General features: G+C 46.2%; 3 protein-coding genes across 4 annotated transcripts in view; 2 read left to right on the top strand and 1 right to left on the bottom strand.

Annotated features, from left to right (window-relative positions):
• The first annotated feature begins 1,671 nt into the window (after positions 1-1,671).
• Positions 1,672-6,616, top strand: LOC8023737 (U6 snRNA-associated Sm-like protein LSm6). The gene is made up of 4 exons (XM_029973107.3): positions 1,672-1,769; positions 2,152-2,252; positions 5,957-6,070; positions 6,462-6,616. Exons 2-4 carry the CDS (start codon positions 2,162-2,164, stop codon positions 6,494-6,496), a joined length of 240 nt encoding a protein of 79 aa, XP_029828967.1. The 5' UTR covers positions 1,672-1,769; positions 2,152-2,161; the 3' UTR covers positions 6,497-6,616.
• Positions 6,424-20,300, bottom strand: LOC8023732 (DNA-binding protein RFXANK). Its single transcript, XM_029973106.3, has 7 exons — positions 20,191-20,300; positions 17,708-17,838; positions 15,427-15,493; positions 15,260-15,313; positions 12,277-12,503; positions 10,351-10,498; positions 6,424-8,378 (listed from the first exon to the last, which is right to left on the bottom strand). The coding sequence occupies exons 2-7, from the start codon at positions 17,807-17,809 to the stop codon at positions 8,335-8,337; spliced, it is 642 nt and encodes a 213-aa protein (XP_029828966.1). The 5' UTR covers positions 17,810-17,838; positions 20,191-20,300; the 3' UTR covers positions 6,424-8,334.
• Positions 20,301-20,493: 193 nt separating this feature from the next.
• The window catches only part of LOC8023733 (DNA polymerase IV), a 35,153-nt gene continuing 31,290 nt past the window's right edge, over positions 20,494-24,356 (top strand). The window contains exons 1-2 of one of the 2 annotated variants that reach the window (XM_029973122.4): positions 20,494-20,688; positions 21,158-21,369. In XM_029973122.4, coding sequence (XP_029828982.1) covers positions 20,676-20,688; positions 21,158-21,369 — 225 coding nt within the window. In that variant the 5' untranslated portion in view covers positions 20,494-20,675. The remainder of the gene's footprint in view (positions 20,689-21,157; positions 21,370-24,356) is intronic. The other variant, XM_029973123.4, reaches the window with a different exon arrangement.

The raw sequence follows: 24,356 nt of genomic DNA, 5'->3' as shown, positions 1-24,356 counted from the left end.
TCTCAGAGTGTTGCACGGAAAACTGGACTCAAACGAACTCGCCAAATGCACCGAGTGCAGAAGACTGATGCTGCCGCCATCTATGTTGTAGAAAAGGTACCGACTTCAAACCGAAACTAGCGCCTTTCTGATCGGAGTGATGCGTGGGAATGCGAATGCAGTCGCTACCAACGTTTATCTACAAGCGTTGGTCGCTGCAACCTGTAGTTTATAGTTGCGATGACTTCAAGCAGCTCGGCTGCCGTAGAGATAGTTACAGACGGCGTAAATTTCCGCAACCAGCTGTCTACAAAGCAGCTGGTTCCGATCTTTCAATTCTTATAACCGTTTACACTGAAGAAAACTGATGATGCTGTCCGAGCACAAGCATGATCCGTTTGAGCATGGTATTATGCGTGAACCACTGAAAGGGTGCGGCTTAAAACTAGCCTGTTGGAATATCCAGTAAAACTGGGACTTTCGATTTGGATCGTCATTATAGCTGGATCAGATGATCCACCTATAATGCCTCGGTGAGGGCGTCGAGAACGAGAGCATTCTCGAACAAAATACGGCGGGGCAAGTTAGCTGACGTAGGTAAATGTTAAACATGATCATGTTGCCCAATCCTCGGGTAAAGTTACCATCTTTAGCTTTCTCTGATGCTTATTGGGCAGTCAGAGGTTTCTGCTGAGAGAGTTTTGTCGACAAATGTTAAATTTTTCACCCGCACACGGATGGTGATAGATATCTCGGGGGCCGCTTTTACGTTTGTTCTGAGCATTCCTTTACACATTGGTATATTTCAGCGTCTGTGCGGCAACAGAGCGATTTAAAACCTGCAAATAAATCACGGGTTGTCAATTGCTTCCTTCGGGAAATAGCAGACGCTCACAATTCAAGCTCGCGTTTGATTTCGTGGCCCGTGGGACGCGATTTCTATCAGAAAATCTACTTTTTTTCCGTTCGGTTCCGCGACACATCGTAGCAGACGAACCCTCGTCGTCTGCTCCCGCTCCTCGCCGGCCCCGCCGGAGCGAGGCATGACGGGATTGCATTTTGGCGCACTCCCGATTTTCTCGGTGCAGCGAGTGCATGCACGCGTGGGGTGTCAGCGCTGAAACGAACTCGGAGAGTGCAACCACTCGTGGAGTGCCGGCCGAAACGAACCCGTTCCACGCTGCGAGTGGGCACGCGTGGGCACGAGTGCCGTGAAACAAACTCGCTATAAACCATATACCCGGCTTCGCCGGTGGGGGGGGTGGGGCGCGGCTGGGCGCGGTTGAGGAATACGAAACTGCGCAACCACCAGATTTCCGAGATTTCGACAGAAGGGAAGTTAATGCAGCGTAATGAGTTTATTGCTTTTTATAAGCGTTAGAATAGCTCATAATTTAGTTTACAACGTTAAATTATCACTGTTTATATTGCTGAGAGTTTTCACTCTTCGCGTTACCATGGCAACGTTGCTTTCTTTCTCTTGTGTTCTGTCGCTCTCTTTTGCGTTCGTTCACTCGGGACCCAGGATGTCGGCGCACGGGATTTGCCACTCCTCCTCACCCACCTTTACCCCCCTGATGGACGTTACTTGTTCTTTGCCGCATGGCGATGTTTCGGCGTTCGTCTGGCAACGTGTACTTCAATCCAAAGTCAAATTCAACTTGAAAGTCGTACAAAGAGCCAATACAATCCACCTTGCATGAAAACGTTTTGAAACGCTTGACGCCCTTTCGTGTTTGTGCCTTTGTCCCGGGTCTCTGCTTCAAAGAGCGGCAGTGTATTTGACTATTGTAAGTATTCTTATATTCTACAAGCTTATGTGTTAAGCCTCTGATAAATGTATGTCATTTCAGTTTACTTAGGCGATGTAAACGAGTTCGAATGGCGAATGTCGGTGCACATGATGTCGCACAGACATTAGTACTTGTTGGTTTTTGGATTATACTCCGCTTCTATAATTGGTGTATAGTGCTGCCATAGGCACATTATGCTTGCACTAGCACTAGCTCAAAGAAAGCAACAAGAAATCCCTGTGCTCGTACACGTTCATGCCACAGTGACATAGAAATCGTGAAAGTTCTCAGCACTCCTGTGGTGTGCAGGCTAGTTTTGTGCAATGTTCTGGTGCTCCCATGGGATCAACTGTTTCTTATGCTAGTGCTATTTGTGCAGCTGAACCGTCATGAGTCGGCGCCAGACACCCAGCGAGTTCTTGAAGCAAATCATCGGGAGGCCTGTCGTGGTGAAGCTAAATTCTGGACTTGATTATCGAGGTATGATTTTCTGACTAGAGTAAAGCTATACGCACTCCGGAGTGCACTTCCGACGGAAATGGCTATACGCAATGGTCACAACGTCGTTGTTCGAGCAATGGCAGAGCGTTTTTTCTATTTTTTTTTTTTCTTAAACATTTTGTTTTGTCGAGGCATTTGGCGATATTTGCATTTCTTTTTTGCGATGAACACTAAAAAAAACCGAATGTTCTCGACGAAACTTTGCAGAACTAAATGGTGTGGGACTCCCTTTCGGGAGGTGCGATCGGGGACAGCGGGGTTGGGTTGCCCGCTGGACGCCGCGAAGCGGCGTTTACTGATTAAGTTTTGTAATTAGTAGCCACATACTGTCGCCGCGAAGCGGCGTGAACGCAGGCGGGGGGCTGTGTTAACGAGCTCCCCAGTGATACACGCGCCGTTCAAAAAGGGTGGCCCGAGCGGCATGAGCTCTCTGCGGAGTATGTACAGCCATTTCCGTTCGAAGTGCACTCCGGAGTGCGTATAGCTTTACTCAAAAGAAATGTAAATATCGCCAAATGCCTCGACAAAACAAAATGTTCAAGAAAAAAAAGTAGGCTCACTGCCGATCGAACCTGCATCCACTTGCGTAGAAAGCGGACACCTGAACCCCTACGCTATGTCATCGCTCAAACAACGACGTTGTGACCATTTGTTTTATACGAGTTTAGCGGAGTGCGTATAGCCATTTCCGTCCAAAGTGCACTCCGGAGTGCGTATAGCTTTACTCTTTTTCTAAAGCAATCTGTGATTCTCAGCGTTTATTTTTTTTTTTAACGCGTCGGATTCTTTTTCGTGTTGTTCATACTGAAGAGATAATTTGCGAATTTTGCCGCGCCTGTCAGAAACGTGCGTCTTCAATAAAGCAATAAAAATTAAACGGTTCGGAAATACAGTCAACACCCAAAATTGAGTGATTATCTCGTTAATAGCATCGTCAAAATCGAGATATATTAAAACCTTTTTGTTTTATTACAGCTTGTTGTAAAAGAGGCACGTTGATGAATCTATTCCCTAATTTTTGTCGCTCAGCTGGTTGCGCTCCTTTGCGGTATTTATTTAGAAATGTCTAACCATTCCCTCAACACTTAGGCTCAAGACTGGACGAACCATACGGTGGCAGTCAGTTCGTCATGTGACATTTCATGGACAGATTGTTTCATCAACACTGAAGCGTCTCATCGACAGTTTGTTTTAGCGGAAGGTTCCCCCATTCGTTTCATCAACACAGCTTGCGACGTTTCATCGAAAGCATCTTTCCGCCCACATTGCCTCAGTCGCCGACATCCGGATGGTACCTTAGCTTGCCGATCGGTTGGCTGTTCTAACGAGGCTTGGTGCAAGCTCGGACCTGAGACTTTAGTAATGTTTCCTCGAGTAGAGCGAGGGGTGTCCGCACGTTGCATGGACCGTTTGGGATCAGGGCTCGCGGATTTCTTTTTGCCCAACCGTAGCCCTCGCTTCGGTGAGTCCAAATTAGCTTCAGTATGCTTGCAGAAAATGAAATGAATCTAGTAATTCAATCCGATTTGCTTGGTGAAGAAGTTACCGAAATGTCACAGAAGCACGTGTCCACGAAACATAAAGCAGTGTTGACAAAACGTGTGTCCATGAAAGGTTGTCCACGAGTCGTGTTTACACAAAACGTGTTTGGACGGAACGATTCGTACCCAGAATCCCAATGTTCAGTGCTGCACTTAAACAACTCCGGTCGAAATCAAAACCAAAATAAATAACTGGTTTCGTTTGAGAGGCACAAAATGTGATCGCAGCCAAGATATTACGTCAAAAAGAAGCTGCATACTCCACTAAAGCCATTTTAAAGATGCGGCCAGCTGCTCTTTAGCGAGCAGGGAGGGGGTTAGGTTTTAGTCGAGGAACACTGGCGCAGCACCCCTGTGACGTCACGTCGTGGTGGAGCTGCAATTGATTGGTTGTACCGCCTACCGCAGCACCACGACGACGTCACATACGACTAATGATTACTGTTGCCATCCCTCTAGCGCAGTGGTCGGCAACCTTTTGGCGAAGCGGGCCGAGTCGCCGCTAAGCCAAGGCGGAACGGGCTGGACGGCAAGCAGCGGGGAGGGGGGGGGATAAATTAAAAAAAAAGCACTTGCACGAATTTACATTGACGTACAATATCCGTAAATGACAATCGCACGCTTGTATTTTGAGCCTGGTGGCTGTGTTTTTCGTTATAAACGGCCCACTCTGGCAAGCGCTCGGAGAAGGCCCAGCGGAGACCACGTGACATCCAATACAATCGTGACGTAGGTCGTCTAGGGACGAGCAAAGCTACGGCGAGGCTGACGTCGAGAGAATGGCCTAGTTGTTCCAGCCACCGAACCGGCTGCTTTTGTACGAATTTTGAGTGATGGGTTAATCTCCTATAATCTTGTAGAGGGACAATAGCGACTTCTGCGACACACAAAAGGGATTCTCAGGAAGAGGGGAGTTCCTCCTTCCCCTCTTCTCTCATCGTGGCCGGAGGCGAGACACTCACCGTCACTAGCTGTCAAGGTTCCTAGACGGACATTGCAAGCGAGGCATTAGCGACATCCACCAGGTGCTCTTTGCTAATCGTTTAATTCCTCTTAAAATTCTTTTTCGAGACTTTTTTAACAAGATATTGGCATCTTCGATGTGATACTGCTCCTTTGAACACATATAGACCAAAAAATGAGTGCCGAAATTTCGTTGTTATCCCTTTAAAAAAACAGGCGCAAACTATCCAAGGAAAAAAATTTTGTTTTGCAACCAATCTTTTCTTTTTAATTTTATCACCGGATGCGGACTGTAGTCTGGAAAATACGGCACATGCGCACTGCCTTTTCTAGAGCATACCACACACATTCTGCCGACTCATTTCCAAACGTCTGCAAGGTGTCGCCGCTGTGTAAAGGCCTGTAGCGGACAAGCTTGTCTGAATTGGAGTCTCGCAGGTCCAGAATGTCTACTTTAAGCCAGAGCTCGAATCTTCATCCGAGAAACATTCGAAACAGATGTATTATCTTGAACAAATGAGATGCAAGCAGCAGAGTGCGTGGCCTTCGATACATGTTGCACTACCCAGAGACTGATAAAACTGCAGAGTAAAGAGGGGGCTGCAAGGGTGTAGTCTCACTCCGATGTGCACACTTTGTGCACACCCTCGCAGCCCCCTTCTCCACTCCAGAGCTTTACTAGCCTCCAGGTGGCGCAGCGTGTATTGAAGGTCATGCGCTCCGCCATTTCATCTTATTCGTTCCGCCAGTACATCTCATTCTTTCCCAATAGTACACCATTGACTAGTTGGAGTACTTATATATTGAGTAATGAACTACATGACCTATATTTTCCATATTTACTTGAGTGACGCATTTTGTTTCATCAGTGTACACTGTGCAAGACACTGTTAACACTACATTGGCGCTTTTACGCGCATTAATTTGAACAAGTAATGGCGGCCACCAAACTTTACCATTTAGGTTTGTGCCTTAAGAGAGCTCTTTCCACCACATTAGTAGTTTTTGATGACACTTTTTCAGTTCTAAGAGAAAAGCAAAAACAACCGAAGGTTGCTTGTTCGCGCCGACGGTGTCATGCAGTGTATGTGTTATCTGCCATGCAAATAAACTATGAAAATTATGTTTCATGGCACCTGTGTTAGGTATGTAGACTGAATGTTTTAAACTTCCTCGTAGGTGTTCTGGCATGTCTGGACGGCTACATGAACATAGCCTTGGAGCAAACGGAGGAATATGTGAATGGGCAGCTGAAAAACAAGTATGGAGACGCCTTCATAAGGGGCAACAATGGTAAGATGTTGTGAGCCTCACGCTCACCCGGTAAACTAGGAAGATAAAAGGAATCTAAGGTTCATTCGAATTAACTCGGCGTCGGCTTTTTCTGTGCCAGATTGTCGAAGCTATACTTGGCATCAACTAGTTTGTGCTTCGTTGTCAAGGCAAGTGTAGCTTCTCCAGTGGTCTAACTCTGTCAACGCTGGCTTTGCGAGCATGAGGAAATGAGACGCCGAGTAAAGAACTAGACTGAAAGAAGCACTGCTTTTTCTAGTGGCAGATTGATTTTAAAGTTGAAGTTTGTGGTCACTGCTAGGTCGCAGCTACTGAACATTGACCGAACAGTGTAACAGAGACAAAATACAGTCTTGGAGGGTAGTTGAACCGTGTGTTTTTTTTTTTTCAGTCTTGTACATCAGCACACAGAAACGGAGGATATGACGGGACCGTGACATCAGACGGGCGATTCTTGAGCTTGCGTTTTATCGGCTGCAACAATCAATGTGGTGAAGAACTTCTTTTTCTCTTTTTTTAAGTAAATGAAGAATGTTTGCAAATGCATCGGGTTTCTGTTTCTCCATTCATCATCCCCTTCCCCAAGTGTGAACTTTGATGTCATAGAACAGATGAAGGAATGAAAGACAATACTGTAAAAAACTTAATTTTCGCGAATTTCACTACTAGAAAAATGTGGCGAAAAATTTATCCCGCGAATATATCATCCCGCGGTGACGAACACATTGCATACCACTCGAAATTGCGGAATTTTGTGCCTGCAAATCGTTCCCGAAATCTACCCTCCACAAAATCTGCAAAACATTCAGCCTGTCGAAATAAACTCGTTTATAGTGTGCGGCGACAGCCGCTTGTAGGTGCCGGAATTGTAGACGCTAGGTATTTCAGCGTGCACAGACGTTCCTTTTTACGGTGCCCATGCTCGCACGAAGGCGGACCCAACACCTGTGGTAAGTGATGTCTATGGCCATCGACAGAATGAGGACGGCAGGGTGCGTCTCCTGGACATCCAGCCCCCAGCATGCGCTCCATGCCTTCCACCATGCCAAAGATTGGTGGAAGGCATGTGCATGTATATATTAAAGAGTCGGCTGGGTTTCAGAGGGTGCTGAAGCCCCATAAGTCTCCCCCCCCTTGCTACGTCACTGGTCAAAAACTATAGGTACAAGAGTTGAGCATGTGACATGCCGGTGCATGAGATTCGACGTTGCAGTTAACTGGGAGCATTTAACGGACAGCGATTTTAACAATTGACTGTGATCGAGGACAGAGACAATATGCCATGTATAAGCCTTATAATACTGCGTATCTCTAGTGAAAAAGCTATCTTTTTAGAGCCACACATGGCATTACTCAGGACTAGAAGCAGTATACCTGGCACCATCTGGTTGCTTATATACACACCTGTACTGAACCATATTGGAACCTGCATGACTTAACGGAAGCTTCTATTCATCGTTTCCTTTGTAACCAATTTCGCTTGTGCCAGCTTTTTTCCAGGTGATAAGTATCGTCTGGGAAACCCTGGTGCTGTCGTATGTGGAATTCCCTTGATGGATTTGGAGCAATAAAGTCCTCCATGCTCGGTCCTTTCATGGGGTAGATGCGAGCACACACTTTCTTGTTGAAGAAGATGCCAGCAAAAAAGTGCTCTAAAGCCACTCCAAGTCCACCAAAGAAATTCTCCAATAGATTTGCCTACACACTCAATGTGCATTAGTGCTAAGGCTGATTCCTGCACCTCCTCTAGCCTCCACACGTGTCCGGTACGTTGACAATGTCAATAGTCGAGACGCATCTTAAAATCAGGTGTAGAAGGTGTGCACCTTATGATGACCTGGAATTAGGTAAAGGTAAGCATCAGACGACACTTGACAGAGCAAAGCAAAAATCCAGGTGAAACGCAACAAAAAAACGAATACAACGCATTCGCCGAGGTGCGGAAGGAAGGGCGGTGCGACGAGTTGAAGCCACCTAATGGCGGCCGCGTCATCCGGTTCCAGGATGGCAGCGCCCATGCGACGGAGGGTGGAAAGGTCTATCACCATAGACAGTTTACTCCAAGCGCTAGCCAACCAAATTACAAGTCATGGCTCCAGTCACAGCTACATTTTCCGATTGGCGTGCATCGAAAGGTTCAGTGGGTGATACACTTCTAGCGAAACCAACTCAAATGTTGCGGATAATTTGTACACAGTTTTTTTTTTTCTTCGGCTCAATCGTTGCAGCAACGTCCCTTGATTCCGAGTTGTCTTGAGATCGTTTTACTGGAGTAGTTTCAGGATGTGGTTGTCCAACACTTGCTGCACTGCAATCAAATAAGAGTAGGGTCATATAAGTTACTCCTAAAGAGTAATCAAGTTTCAGTTGCTCGAGCTGAAGCGCTGTTACAAGCGCAGTTGCTTCCTTATAAAGCCACTTAGTCGCAGTTACTCCCAAAAGGTGACATGGTTCTGATTTGACACACACTCATAGTAGATGGCAGTGAGAATATGTAGCGCTGCTGTAACACTATAAATCGGGGGTCAGCAACCCACAGCCCGCAGCAGTTTCATGCGGCCCCCGGCATGATCCCAGGAAAGGACCCTTCTCCCCTGCCGCCCTCTCACAGACTCGAGGACCACACGACAGTTTTGACATCAAATGACATTAGTCAAGAACAAGGAGCACTTTCGATTGGCATTGTCCGGCATACCCATACTTCAGCAGAGAACTTCTTCACTTTATGGCTTTTCTTTGTCTGCCCCCCCCCCCCCCCCCCCCCCCCCACACACACACACACACACACACACACATGCACAAACTTCGCAACTTGCAGTCCGGCCCCTTCGATGCTGGCTTCCCAACTACTCGGCCCGCCGCTGCAAAAGGTTGCCGACCCCTACTATAAATCGACGTGAATTTGTGTATTTGACAAGAAAAGCTTAAGAAAGTGGTTGAAAGGCTGCTGAACCGAAATTTGGAGCTCACAAAACAAGGTTGGAGTGATAGGCGGGACTCTGCAAAACCGAAAAACATCACTCATACGGCGATATCTCGAACGGTTGGTCGTATTTATGGAAAAGAAGTGCGCGATTGAACACGGCCGACGAGACATGTCACGATTCTCGTTCCCTTTCCTCTTCGCTTTGCCCCCTTGAGCTGGCGAACAGAAGCAAGAACGGGAGAAGCGAGGCCGCTTCCCCTCATTCTCAACTGTTAGAGGAGGGTCATGACGTCACAGTCCTCACTTGATGGCGCCCTTCTTTTCCAAAAAATACGGCCATCTGTTTGAGGTATCGATGTACGAGTGAAGTTTTGGAGTATGTAGCGTCCCGTTCAACGCTTCTGCCGCCTTATTTTGCAAAATCCAAATTTCGGTTCAGCATCCCTTTAAAGCTGAAAATGTCTTCGTTAATTTAACAATGTTAAAGTTTACTGAACTGTTGCTGTAACTTTAAAAGAATTTGGTAATCAAATTTTTAACTAAATACGGAAATTTAAGTACTTTTAACTGGTTATTAGAGCATTCCATATGTTTAGTGAATGCCGATAAACTCGGAGAATTAATTCCCAAGTCGGTTTTATCAGAATTGGGGAAAACCGAAAAAACCCCGAAATGGAGCCGCCCTCGAATAAGAACTTAAAGGCCGATGACCAGACACGAGATTCTGCAAGGCAGAAGATCCTCCTCATCATGGGGGAGGAGGAAGTGGGCAACGGTGAACAGGGTAGAAGGGGGAGAGGAGGAAGCGGGGGAAAAGTGGAAAGCGCGAACTGGTTGTCAGTGTTTAAACTTCACGAGAGGAGAAATTTTTTGTACCGTCCTCGTCGTTTATGTAATTCTCCTCTAACACGGGAAGAAAATATCTTGTCTACAATTTTATTTTGTGTTAAGCCGGACCAGAGTCCCCACGGAACTGTCTGCGGGGTTGCTTGATTTTTTATCTTCTCTTCTTCTTCTGTTATCAGTATGGGGACATTTTCAATTTCTGCTCGGGTCGGGTGCATGTTCCCTGGAGTTTTGGGAATCCCATTCCTGTGTCCTATTTTCTTCAACATGAGCCCTGGTAAGCGCCAATATTTTGCTTCAACACTGAAAATCCACATTGAAACAAACAGATCCTGTGGAAAAGAGCAGACCCCATAAAAATGTCCCTGGATTCAATGAAAAAGAAGACAAGATGCGGAACCCCAGTTATTTTACGGCTCTGCGTAGGGTTTCCACAAGTTCATGAGACCCTGTGAATGAAACTGCTGTTGTCAAAAGAAAATAGGTGAGGGGTGCAACGAGGGATTGCCTTGTCTGGCGTTCTTGAGGACCGCGAGGTCGTAGGCAGTGTCGAAGACGGTGTTTTGAGCACAGATGTCTGCACCTCCGGACAGCAGCTCCTGCACGGTTGCTGCATGGTTGCCGAGAGCTGCATACATTAGGGGCGTGTTTCCTTCCTGGAAGACAGCAGACAGACAGGCAAATTGTTTAAGGAGCCCTAAAAAGGAGTTGTGAGGCACTCAAGTGGGATTCTGAGATTGTCTACTTATCGTGGTAACTCAATCTAGGGGCTCTAAGCATCTTAAAAAGCTTGAAATTACACTGGGAGGCCGATTTCCTTATTAGAAATCTAATCAAAGATTGTGACACTCCCCTTATGTACATTCAGAGCAGACACCAGAGAGCGCAGTCAAACAACATTTTCAAACAATAATTGCTGTATCACGCGTCCTACACCCAAAGATTTGATGTTTTTGTCAAAATATAATGTGCCATGCACCTAAAAAGCAATAATAGTAACATTTGGGATTTTCGTGCGATTAACTATTTTCATTGGTCAAATTTTATGGAGGTGGTGAAAACCCGAGAATGTCGCCCCCCCCCCCAAAAAAAAAATATTGCTGTTAGTATACAAGGATATCTTGCCATCTAGAACTGGTCATTTTTATTGACTAAAGCCCAACATACAATATGCCGTCAAAAACAAGCTTCTACAAAAGCACTTGAACGCCCCTTAAAGGGAAGCTGAAACACTTCTTGAAAAAAACGAGTTAGAGGTAAATTCTGGCGTATTTGTATCCCGTGAATCTGAATATCACTTTTGTTTTCCCTGAAGATGCAACTAAAAGCGAGAAAAAGCGAAAAAACATTCGACCAGTCGTGACGTCATACTAGGATCTTCGGGCCGCCAAGCGCGTGTCGCTCGTGTGGGCAGCGCGTGCAACGGCAAGCTTGCCAGGTATATTTCCCCGCACTGACACCAGTCGTGACGTCTCTTTCTGACCTTTCTGAAAATAGCAAGAGTGCGCGTGCATAGCTTTGACAGGCGCTGAAGATGCGCGAGAGCAGAGATTCCGAAAGCTCCTAGTGTGACGTCACGCCCCGGGAAGGAGGGGCTTCGGCGGTACTTTAAAAATTTATTTCTGAAGCCTCCGTCCACCAAATTGAAAAATAATCTTGATATTCCTGATCCTGGAGGTAGAATGAAGGCCATTGAAATGGTTTTTCTCAAATAGAGAACCGCTTCAGTTTCCCTTTAAGGAGACCATGAAGTGATTTGCGTACTTGGCTGAGTAACAAAAAAAGTGTTACAAAATGGACCATCGCATCTTGAGGACGTCCAAGGGGCATCATGATGCCTTGAGAATGTGCAGAAGACATTTACGGGACATTGTGACATCTCGAGGGCGCCCATCGCACATTGTGACGTCCCAGACACGTCCGTGGAACATTAGTATGATATGACGTCAATAGGGAATTCATATGACATAATGACATCTAGAGGACACCCAGGGAACGTTATGAAACCTTGAGTATGTTCACGGGGAATTTGATGTCTTGAGGGTGTCAGTGGGACATTTGTGTGAAATTACAAGATACATAGGTCCTGAGGACATCATTAAGACCTTCATGGGACATTATGGTGCCCCGAGGATGTGTAAAAGACATTCATGGGGTATTATGATGTCTCGAGGCTACATGAAACATCAGGACGTCCATGGAACATTGACGAGACCTTGTGACATTTTGAGGATGTGTACACGACATTCGTGGGACATTAGGATGTCTCAAGGCCACCCACAGGACATTGGTACATCTCGAGGACGTACGCAATACATCCACAGGACATAACTACATCCCAAAGACGACCCAAGACCGGCCACGCCGTCGGGGAAGGCTCAAAGTTGCGCCGCCACCGAGGACACTCTCCAGAGGAGAGCGAGGATGCCCCGACCTGGTCGGCTTGGTCGGGCCTTGCGCCGTGCTGGATGAGGTGGCGCACGACGTGGGAGTGCCCACCGGCGGACGCCAAGAGCAGCGCGGTCTCGCCACGGTTGCCCGTGGCCTGCACCCTGGCGCCCCGATCCACAAGGAGGCGCACGGTCGAGAGCTGCCCGTGGGCGCTCGCCCAGAGGAGCGGCGTCAGGCCGCCCTCATCCTTCATCTCAATGCGTTCGCTCCCTGTGGCGGTACAAAAAGAGTTGCAGGGCATTTCTGAGCACAGGGCACACTCATCTTGTTTTACCATAAAATCCCGAGAGATGCGCCACCCTTGAAAGGTAACCTGCCCCCTATTTTTGACTGGAGTTGTTATATTTTCTTTTTTTAACAGCTGAAGGATAGCTTATTTTTAGTAACCATAGTGTTGGGATCAATGATGTCCTCGGCATAAATGTGTGTAGTTAACTATAACGGGATATAAGCAAACATTGCTGACTGGGAGGTACGGTCATCTTTTCTTCGTTGCCCTTCACCGCGATATTAAGTTTGACCTAAAAACAGCACTTTTTTTCCAGCTTTTCTTGATTGCACATTGAAAGTTAGACCACCCCTTTTTTTCACCCAATTTTCTCTTGATTTTAGGTGAGCTATCTTTTAGGGTATTACGGTACTCTCGTTTTTGGTGTACATTTCCATTATGAACATCTTTTTATTTACATAAGAAAGCAATGAACAGAGTGCATTGAAACCTTTCACTAACGTGTCTTTAGGTAGTGCATTTATTGCATCAAATTTTCGTGAGTGTGGTTTCGGAAAGAAACGTTTTAGCCTAAAAAATCCGTCTTTTCCCATGCTCGAGGAAGGATAAAAGCTGTCTGGTTCACACCGCTACTCTTGGATGGTACAACGCATGCTCCGATACGCTGGATCTGCTTTCGGGTGTTCATCTCTGAGAAGCGATCACATTTTTGCTTTATGTTGCGCCACCTGTGAGTGGCAGCGTCAGTGCGGGGAACGAGTCGTCTGCTTCTTACACAGGAGTTGCGGTGACGTCAGTATGACGCCAAACTCTGATTGGCTTTGATTGAAAGGATAGTGGTAGACCTCAATGCTAGATGCCTTGACGTCTACCCACTATTTCTTTCAATCGGTCAATAAGAGTTTGGCGTTCTGACATCACAGCAAACCCTGCGCAAGAAACAGACGAATTTGCGCTCTGCATAGGGTTGCCAACTGCACCACAACCGGTTGCCAGTAAGTATCTAAAACCGGCAAGCCGCCTGTTCGAGAGAGGTGGCTTGCGATTGGCCGACGAGCGCCCATCGTCATTGTGCTGACACCGCTGCTGGGGTATGCCCCGCCCTTCCCGAGCGGAAAAATTACCTCAGAAAGTGGTGTGTCCTAACCTTTCATCACGTTTTTAATAGGGAAATCGGCATTGCGTGATTGTAGCTTTTGGATTTTTAGGATGCTTGGGGCCGTAGAATCAGTTAAACCAAGAACAGACGATCACAGAATCCTCTTTAGTGCCCCTTTAAGGGTTTTACAGCATACAAATTCTTTTACGCCCAAAGAGCGTTCGGAAACACTCCGCACAAGATATTCCGTATTTACAAAGATGGTCCAATTAACCTGATGTGTAGAGAAGTAAAAAAGAGAATTAAAAAAAGAGAAAGAAAAGACAAGCATGCGACAGTTGGGACAGAATAAATGCCTTGATTCATATCTTTTTTTGGGGGGAAGGGGGGAGGGCATATTTTTTTTATGTTTTGAGCTGAACCAAGTTTACTCTGCCCTAGGGCGGTTTCACGTGACACACTTCCGGTTTGAACTCTCTCCGGATGCCATGTTGATGATCCTTTGCCCCATGTGTATCTAATTAAGTGCAGAAACTGTGTTTTTCAGATCATTCCAAGTTCTTTTGCATCGCGATCGACTCCGCTGGCCGGAGCAGTCGGGAACGTAAAGGAGCATTGGTCGGTGCTCGACTTTTAGTGCTGGTCTTTATTCAGACTTGACACGAGCTGGCAATTAAGAAGTCGGCCTGTCGGCGGCTGAAATGGTTTCTGTAGACGCCAGCCACGGAGGCAACTCCGAAAAAAAAAAGAAGCAAAAAAAAGCAAAGCGGTGTCGGCATGGGTTTATACACCCGAAATGCATCCGGACACCATGTTGATGATCGTTTGTCCCATGTGTTTCTAATTAAGTGCAGAAACTGTGTTTTTCAGATTGTTTCGAGCTCTTTGTGTTTGTCCGTCCCTTCTCGTCCCAGTCTCGGGGTTTTAGTCAACTGTTTACTTTAAGTACAAGTACATACTCGGAGAAAGCACTTCAAGTAAAGTATGAGCTTTCTAAACCTACTTTAAACAGTACTTCGAGTACAATCTACTGGAAGCACTTCCCAATGCTGTTCTCTAGAAATCGCGCGATGGCGTTCCATCCGACAGCTAGGCGGCACGAGCCACCATCTGCATTCGGAGGGTTCGGCCGCACCAATACACCCTTCATCATAGATTTCTTCTCTGAGAGGCTGCACTCCACAAATACATACACCCATGCCACCTTACTAAGGTACGTGGAACGCGTGTCTGGCAGGTTCGTTTACCATACTCTAAAAAGTGGCCCCTCGATGTCCGTCTGACAACGTCGTACGGACATCATGTTGTTGCCGTCCACGATCCTGCCGGTGGACGTGACTGACGCTCGTTTTGCTGCAGGTCGCTCCGCACCTTAACTGTCCACAAAAGCTTCTGCAGCCGGGAGTTGGGACGTGGTGACGACGGCGGCATTCACGTTTCCTCCCGTTTGTTTCCTGGAGCTTCTGGCATCGATCGCTAGGATCGCGACGTCCGACCACATGACACTCCGGCTTCTGCGACGTCATTTGTCACCGCACCCGTACTACTTTCAACGTGCGGGCGGGATGGATCGCCAGACACACCAGGCAAAGACGCAATCCAGGCACCCAAGCCTTGCCAAAGGGACGTAGGTATTACCGAGTTCTTCCGGGTGTATCTCCCCTTGTGCCGACAACTGGTGTATGCATCGTCCTGCGAGTTCAAAAAACGAAAAAAAGTCAACCCGGTTTTCAGGTCGCGTACGACCCGACTCAATTCCGAAAAGTAGGGAGCGTGTTCGAAAATTGGAAATGGGGATTACGTACGCACTGGTACTGCCGGAGTTTGCGTAGGCACGTTTCCCCTCTGGAGGTTGGTCAGGACAGTCGACGGCTGGAAGAGAAGCAATGCGAGAAACCTCATTAATGGCAACTTGATCCGCGGCGCTCTTTTTAAAACTGCTTGAAACTAACTGCTAACGCAATTTGAACGGCAGAGTTGCCTTCGGTCACCCTGCCCCGAGCATGTTGCTGCTTTTGACAGTACCTATGGTCTGTCGCAGGTCAAGAAGCCAGCTCAAGCTCCCCCCTCAAAGACCCTCACTCTTTCACGACTTTAGCACAGCGAACTTGGGATAGAAGGCGAGGTCCTCCTTGCCTCCTCTCCAGCATTAGCTCTGCTAAAGTGAAGAGGGGTGGGAGGAGCTTCCACTTAACTTTTGACCTGTCGCCGACTATAGTCACATGCTTGCAACTGCAACGCGATTGAAGGCAGCAAACTCCAGGAGCAATGGACGGAAAAACACCGTGTCCCCTGTACTTCTGCCTTCTTTTGTCCGCATCTTTGGGCACCTGATCCAAATACGATATAGCTTTTCTAACATGAAAACTCCTCCAAAAACCGTTGGGAGCGGTGGCAAGGGGTGACGGCGGCACCTCTGTAGTCTTTGACAAGGTAGGAGCGGCAGGGTGCCTCTTTCAAACGTCCGGCATTCAGTACGCGCTCGTTGCCTTCCACCGTGCTGTGACTGCGTGCGAACATTCGGGGCTCATAAGACACTGAAGCATCATCAAAGGTAGGAGGCTTGCATTGGAGGTGGGACAACTTAGGCTCCTCCCTGCCGTTCCCGCCTCTTCGGCAACTATGGCCAACCTGGCATCTGCAGAAGCAGATGATGCCGTGACTCACCAAGGGTGTTGGGATTATTTATAAAGATTTTTGTAATTTAAAGGGATACTTTAACGAAATTTGAAATATACTCGCCGTGTTCAAAAATAGGTTGAATATGATCCACAATATCCGTAAATGACAATCACACGTTTGTATTTTGAGCCTGTGGCTGTATCTTTTTGTTATAAACAACCCACTCTGGCAAGCGTCGGAGAGCAGCCAGCGGAGAGCACGTGACATCCCCCGCAATCGTGACGTAGTTTGTCTCGGGACGAGCAAAGCTGCGGCGAGGCTGACATTGAGAGGATGTCCAAGTCGTTCTAGCCACCGAAGCGGTTGCTTTTGCACGAATTTTGAGTAGCCGCCTCGATGGCTCCGAGGCAAGAGCGCTGGCCTACGGATCCCCATGTGGCGGATTCAAATCCCGGCCGAGGTGTCCGCAATCTGACGGAGGCTTATTGCGGAGAAGGCGCCGTGTAACCGAGCTTTCGGTTGCACGTCAAGAGATCCCCAGGTGGTCCAAATTAATCCTCAGTCCTCCGCTGGGGCGTGCCAGATGCCCGTCATTGGATTGGCACGTAAAACCCCCAAATTTGACTTTGACGAATTTTGAGTGACGGGTTAATCATCTATAATCTTGTAGAGGGACAATAGCAACTTCTGGGTCACACAAAAGAGATTCTCGGGGAGAGAGGAGTTCCTCCTTTCCCTCTTTTCTCATGGTAGCCGGAGGCAAGACAGTTACCGTCGCTACCTGTCAAGGTCCCTAGACAAGCATTACAAACGAGGCGTTGGCGACATTCACCAAGTGCTCTCTGCTAATTGTTTAATTCGTTTTAAAATTCCTTTTCGAGTGTTTTTTAACAAGGTATTGGTGTATCTGATGTGATACAGCTCCTTTGAACACATATAGACCAAAAAATAAGCGCCGAAATTTCGTTGTAGTGTCCCTTCAAAAGAAAAAAAATTACGGGAACCTTTTCCACCACAAAGGTAGACGACGCATCGCCAGACTCCGTCTGAATGTTGCGGTAACGGTTCGAACCAAATGGCAAAGTTTCAAAACTATTGCCTTATTAAAAAATTGTACATTTTATTTTTTTTTTTAATTTTAATGGGAAGATGGGGTTCATTCTTGCTAACTGGCGCCATTCAGCTCTTTGTATCCGAGGGCCTTGTTGTCCGCCACTTTCCCATTAAAAATTTCAGAAAATCGCATTTAACTTTTTAACAAGGAGACAGTTAGTCCTGAAGCTTTCGCATCTCGTTCGAACCACCAGCAGTAGATTTGGGCGGCGAACGAGCGTTCGGCGATGCGTCATTTATTTTTGCATTATAAAAAATTCCTGCAGATTTTGTTTCTGGGGGGGGGGGGGGGGGGGGGGGACAATGTGTATGTAGCATTTGCCCGAACCTTTGGATCTTCGAAGTGCCTACCTTGTAAGGCGTAAATGCGCTCCTGTTTGCGTCGCCCTGCAGAGCCGAGCTGCCTTCGGGCCTCGACTGCTCCACAGTCGATTCCGGACAGATGTGGGGCATTGTGCACCTCGGATCAGCAGCTCTTCCATCTGAGTCGGCAGAGAGAGAACGGATTGCGGACACGAGCGGTTAAAGGGGCACCGAAGTAGCTTCCGAGATTGTTTATTTATGGTCGTAACTCCATCTACAGGCTCGAAGCATTCTAGTACCCGTAGGTTAGATTGATATGCACCCGGTTTTCCCATTAAAAAGAAAATCGAAACGTGCAACGTGCTCATCGTTTTGCCATTCGCTGCAAAAATTGGAGGGCGCCACAGGGTGCACAGCGGCCAATCGCGAGCGATCGCCTTCCTGAGCGAATCTCGCACACTCGAAAATCAGTCTGCCCTCCCTGCCGCTCAAGAAGCGGTCGCCTCGCAATTGGTTGTCGCACGTCCGGTGGCGCCCTCTGGACTCTGCACAGCGTCACAAAAAACGGGGTATGTTGCGATTCTCGATTTTAATAGAGAAATTGGACGCGTATGTCTCTATTCTTGGGTGTTTTAGAACGCTTGGAGCACATAGGTTGCCGTTACGACCCTTTTAGTAACCCTTTAGATTGTATTGCGATTGCTCATGACTAGAGGAAATACTGGCACGCTGGCGCCACCTGCCGGGTAGCCATGGAATGCTTTCGACCTGCACATAACTAGACCGAATGTTTTGCAGTATTTGCGAGATCTATGCACCATCCGTGAGGATGACGACTTTTAACATTGTCAGAATTCGTCAAAGCCATGGTGGAAGAATGGTGCAGCAAAAACGAGGAAGCGTGCGGTCGGAAATGTTCCGGGGCTACTCTCGTAAACAGTCGCTGGCAGTCGGAGTGCTGTCGGTCGCACCGTAATGCAAATGTGTGAGCCAGCGTTTGGACACTGAATGTCGCCGAACGTTCCTAGAGCCCCGCATTCTGTAGTGTCCGTTTGAACCGTAGAACCGAACCCATGGAGCTTTCTAAGTGGCTGATGTCGGCCATCTTGGGAGCTTTTTCATTGGTTGATGTTGGACATCTTGAAGCCAGTGGAGCTTTCTGATTGGCTGATGTCAACCATCTTGAAGCCAGTGGAGCTTTCTGACTGGCTGATGTCGGCCATTTTGAAGCCAGTAGAGCTTTCTAATTGGCTGATGCTGGCCGAAGCCGAGAGAAAAGTAAGCGGAAAACATATGAAAAATGCTCATGCAGTGTTTTTGTACACCGGGTGAGTTACAAGTTGCAACAGGTCGGATGGTGACTGGCATGTCGGTTTTCGGTATGGCTTGCTCTATCAAATAGCCTGTTTCCCTCTTGGAAAGCTGGCTCTGCCAGGATTGTCTGCCACAATTCGATTTTGCCCAGCTGCCAATTTGAAGTTGGTTGCAGTACCGTGATGTGGCCTGTTCTGGAACAAAGCTTGGGAGTTTTCAGTAGTCTGAGAACCTTCAGTGGCTCTAGCATTGTCTAGACTGGCCAAGGCGGTTGTATTAAAAAAGAAGACTGGTGGTGGCTTCTGTTAAACTATTGACCTGGTGACAATCAACGGGTGTACACTGCACAACGCTGTTAGCGCAAACACGAAATCGGTGCTTTTTTACTCAAATATGTTTTTGACCAGCATCACTCAAACATGCTATTGACGAGCATAACATTTTACCGCTTAGGTGAAAGCCCCAACGAGTAATTTTCACCACACTAGTAGTTTTTGATGACAGCCTTTAAATAAGAAAAAAGGAAAAAAAAACCTGGCAATTGCTTGTTTGCATTTATAACTTTGTGCAGTTGACAGGTGACAAATACGGTTCTTGCACAGCAATTAGAAACAACCTTGGCTAAAAGCCAGTGCGAAATATACCGACAATTAAACAAACTGCTGCGAAAGAAAAAAAAATTAAAACGAAACGCTTGGCACGAAAACAACATTGGTAGATATCAAGTTTTAATGGTTTTAATGCAATCGCTTTAATTTTTTTTTTAACCATCAATCTATGGAAATTGTTGTTCATGAAGTTTTCAGAACATTTGTTACTCTTAAAAGTAAATTCTTAATTTTTTTATTACAACATGGGGACTCGGTAAAAATAACGGCGATTTCAAAGACATGGCTTGTTTATGATGCGGGCAACAGATTCCAAACAAACTTCTCCATGACAACGCTACATAAAACGATTAATCGCATCTTGAATAGATTTATCTAATCTGGGTTTAAGAAACACATCGATTTAAAAGACGTGAGTATCTGTCAGATTAACGCGCTCGTTTTCGAGAAACATATTGCATGTAAATATTCAGATGATCGATCGGAAGCCATCGCCGAGGGATTTGAATATGGTAAGATCACGCGGTGTCTCCCTTTTTGATTATCAATTTTTGACCATTGCATAACGGGATCAATGCTTGTTATATCACACGTGATGATTCCACTTACTCGACAGAATGCGTATTTCATTTGTGCATTTGGGTTGAGCTCCTGATTTTGAGCAAGCACATCAGCTGGTCTCCATCACCTCTGTTTGGATTTTGGCTTCTACAGTTGGCCGCCAGAGGCGCCAGCTGTTTCTGAATTATTTTCAGCTTAGATTTGAAAAACAATTGCCGTAAAGTTAAAAAAAAACTATTAGGAACTGTTTTCCTTGAAAATAAACGTTTTAAGAAGTATGGTATTTTGGGTATTTTGTGTGTTCCGGTTAATTTTGTTATTTTAGTCAAATTCGATAGCCAACAATATTCAATCCAATTCAATCCAGTTCGCGATGTAATGCGCGCGCGTCGGTGGCGAAATGTTTGCGCGATTGAACTTTATTTAGATAGATGCAAATTTGTGATCATTGCGCTTGCATTTACTGTGATGGACTATCTGTGATGATTCTAGGTGTTTGACTTTAACCGCGGGGATAACCTGACGCAAGAAGCATGGAGACCCAGGGTAAATAATGCCTGAACTTCGATTGCTTTAGATCTAGAAAATCCAGCTATACTTTGTTTCGTTTCATGTAAAATACAGCGAAGGTGTAGGCGAACTGATGGATTTTGATCATGTTGAAGATTAACCTAGACTATGATAAAGTGCTTGTCTGGCTTCAACTCATCGTAGCGTCGGCTGCGCTGCGTCTTAAAATGATCACGTTGAAAAGTGCCCGAACCTGGTACAAGATGGGAAACTTGGTAGAAGAAAAAAGACACAGGAAAGGGAACGTTAAAACCTTCCTTTTCCTGTATCCTTCATTTTTTTTTTTTTTTTTTTTTTCATCCGAGTTTTTTGTTTTTTATGTGCCTTGCCTTTGACTGCTCTGAATTGTGGTGAAATGAAGTCTGGTCAAAGTGAACACTGATAACCGAAACTCAGCTTTCTCAAGCGAGGCAGGCAGCCTTAACATTATTTTTCTTTCAAACAGACATGAAGATTCTGGAACTGAACGCCAGCAAAGCAGGCCTAGAAGGTGTCGACAAGGACCGCGTGAACAAGATCATCCAGGCAGCTTCGAAGGGAACGCCGTACTATGAACACCAGCAGAAGCGGCAGCAGCGCATCAACCTCAGGATCGAGTCCATGCTGGCAGAGTTGGCCCAGCTGACACCGACTCAGCTGCAGGCTTCAGAACAGAAGGTTTGTCGTCGACCGAACTGCCAGAGGATGGCTCGATACAGATTAAGTATTGTTTTTCTCAGCGAGTAGGGCTATTGGTACATAATTGTGAAAACTCTAAATAGAACGGATTTGGACATTGACTTTAATAAAAGGAAATGGATATTCTGCCGGCAGCTGGTGCAACAACCTGGGAATGAAATTGCCGCAGTTGTCCCCTATTGGGTCCCGCATAAAATGAATTGTCAAAACGACTATCTAAAGCTGTAGAGTAGCTCAGTGGAAAGGTGTCTGATTCACACGCAGCAGACCCAGGTTCAATCCTGAAAGTGGGCATACTTTTTTTTTTTTTTTGTTTTAGTTTGTCAAACATTTGGCGATATTTACACTTTTTTTTTTTTTTTTTTACAGTTATCATAGAAGAAAACAAATGTTGTGGACGAAACGTTGCTGAACTAAATGGTATGGGACTCCCTTTCTGGAAGTGCAATGGGGGACAGCGGTGCCTGGGCCAGCAGTGCCTGGGCCAGCAGTGCCTGGGCCAGCAGGCCGCTACAAACTGGCATGTACAGGGGGGCCAAGTGGGTTAATATTTTTGCAATGAGCAGCCGCAGATTTTAGCCAAGGAAGGGCGAGAGGGGAAGGTGGGGGGGAGGTGTAACATGCTCTTTAGTGATACACGCCAATAGGGGATAATTGCCAGCAATTTTTTTCCCAGGTTGTGCCGGCTGCCGGCAACATATCCCCGTCCTTAATGAAACATTTCCTAGCTTTAAAAATGATTGCAGTGGGTTCCTGGTTGGCAGTGAAATCACATTTTCATGTAGATGTTGTATTGCACCAAGAACATACTCACTACATAGTAGCCAAAATCATAGAAATATGAGTTCATTGTAATCTCACCTGAATGTTTTGTTGCTACTGTTGTTCACATGTTGTAGATATATATATATATACTCAAAGAAATATTTGCCCTTAAAGGAGTTGGTCGAGGAGGTTGCCAAAAAAGTGAGCTTGATGAAACGTTTCGGGCCTGGTAGGCTCTTCGTCAGTCAAAGTAAGAACACTTCGTTCTCCTTTTCTTTCAATCAAAGAAAAAACGGCCAGAAAAAAGAAGAAGAAGTTAATTCGAAAAATGCTTACCGTTTAGCGGGTATCTACTCAACTAAATTCTCGCTTAAAAGTTTAATATATCACGATACCAATGCAGCAAATACTATGGAAATAATTAAATATAATATTATTACTGCCATTCTTATCATAAAACCAGTTTTCGGGACATGTGGTTGGACATACGCCAACTATTAGCCCCGAGAAGTTTGCGTGGCGCCCCCTTACGGCAAACCGGGGTGACGTCACGGCGAGGAGAGAATTTTTCCCCGGCTCGCCCCGCTCGCCCTGTGGAGGCTGCGACGACGCTAGCTGTCGGCGCGCTCGTTCCTATTTAATTTTTTTTGGCGTGTTTTTCGTAGGAAGTTTGATATTTTTTTATGTGCCTTTATTGAGGTATGGCCTGTAGCTTCAGGCGAAACTTCAACCAACATTTTAAGCATGGTTGACAGGGCAGGCAACGCATGAATCGGAGCTGGTATATGAAAATAAAGAAATATGGCCACAATTGCAGGAGCATCACTATAGATTTACATCTCGCACAAAAAGTGCTGCTGATGGTCTGAATGAATTGGCAGGTTATGTATACTATTTTTTGTTTTGTATCTCCGTTTTTAAACGAGTTCGCCGAAGCAGAAAAGCTGCATGCCGCTCGGGTAACATGCTAAATACGGTCTGGACCATGGGGAGAGAATCACAAGTAAGACAGCCCAAGTGCAGGGGCAAAGTAAAAAAACAAGGAACATTTATTACATACATTGCTCGCATTTGACCTTCGCTGGATTCGGATAGTATTTCAATGGACTACACGGGTGATATCTGTGGACTTGTTTATTTCAACCCCCAAGTAATGTATAACAAACGTAAGCGAAGGTGTCTAGCTCGTTATTAGTTCGTTAAGCCCTAAAATTGAGATTTTACTGAAATCGATTTTTCCTGAAGCTAAAATACCAGAACCTTTTCTCACGCAGAATGTCGCCCTTCACGGGTTCCACATTTTGTGCTACTAATGCTGCAACTACCACTGGACAGGCGTTCGAATGCTTGCTTTTACTCCTGTTTTCATCTGTTGTCAGAGAGTACAGCTGTAGGGAGTTTGGAGGCTGAGGAAGCTTTTGGAGACCTGCAGCAGTGTCTCTTTTAATTGGAAATGACAATTCAGACTAAACGGTGTATTTTCCGAATAACCAAAGCTGGAATAAAAGTGTCAGGAAAAAGTATAAACATTCCAAATTACGGCACATTTGCTGTGCATATTTTGGGCAGTCCAATACATATCATACAGGCAACTGCGGGTAATTCGGCCGTTTTTGCTGCTACCATACAAACTAAATTCCAATAATCGTGCATCTTCTATGAAATATGCCTGCATACGTGTATAAACTATGTAATTAATTTACGAAGAAGCTACATTTATGTAAAGCAACCCTGTTCTATGAGCACTTCAAAGATGATCAGACACAGGGCCTTTAAAACATCTGCGAACCAGCGTATGCAGAGCGGCAGCGCAAAGTCGGAGTCCCGAGCTAATTTGCCGACCACCCAAAGGCCCTTGATACGAATGCAATTTCAAATGCCTGCAAAGCGGGATGTAATATTCTCCTAAATCATGAACATACAAGGAACAGAATTCCAGCGTCCGAAACACTTGCGCCAACGCTCCACCGATCCTTCGCTAAATTGCCTTGTGTCGTGTGGACGGGCGGTGAGGTTCATCGGCGGAATTGCCTCCGCCGATAGCTTTCGGGATTCGTAACCCAATTTTCAAGGTAAAAGAGACAAGCAGGCTTATAAAATGTACGGAAGCACGTCAATATCAGCCTAACTCAACGTCCTGTACACCGGGTAAACGAAGTCCAGCGCTTCGAAGAGCTTGCGGCACACAACGCCAAACCAGG

This window comes from Ixodes scapularis, unplaced genomic scaffold (genome assembly GCF_016920785.2).
Source record: "Ixodes scapularis isolate PalLabHiFi unplaced genomic scaffold, ASM1692078v2 PGA_scaffold11__112_contigs__length_91849675, whole genome shotgun sequence".
NCBI lineage: Eukaryota > Metazoa > Arthropoda > Arachnida > Ixodida > Ixodidae > Ixodes > Ixodes scapularis.
Note: the sequence above shows the minus strand (reverse complement) of the source record. Positions and strands in the feature narration are given on the sequence as shown.

Coding starts and splice junctions, on each gene's coding strand:
- LOC8023737 (XM_029973107.3), top strand. CDS start 2,162: ATGAGTCGGCGCCAGACACCCAGCGAGTTCTTGAAGCAAATCATCGGG. Junction 2,253..5,956: donor TTCTGGACTTGATTATCGAG/GTATGATTTTCT, acceptor ACTTCCTCGTAG/GTGTTCTGGCATGTCTGGAC. Junction 6,071..6,461: donor CTTCATAAGGGGCAACAATG/GTAAGATGTTGT, acceptor TTTTTTTTTCAG/TCTTGTACATCAGCACACAG.
- LOC8023732 (XM_029973106.3), bottom strand. CDS start 17,809: ATGCCCCACATCTGTCCGGAATCGACTGTGGAGCAGTCGAGGCCCGAA. Junction 15,494..17,707: donor GCGCATTTACGCCTTACAAG/GTAGGCACTTCG, acceptor CTTCTCTTCCAG/CCGTCGACTGTCCTGACCAA. Junction 8,379..10,350: donor CCTCAAGAACGCCAGACAAG/GCAATCCCTCGT, acceptor ATTTGATTGCAG/TGCAGCAAGTGTTGGACAAC.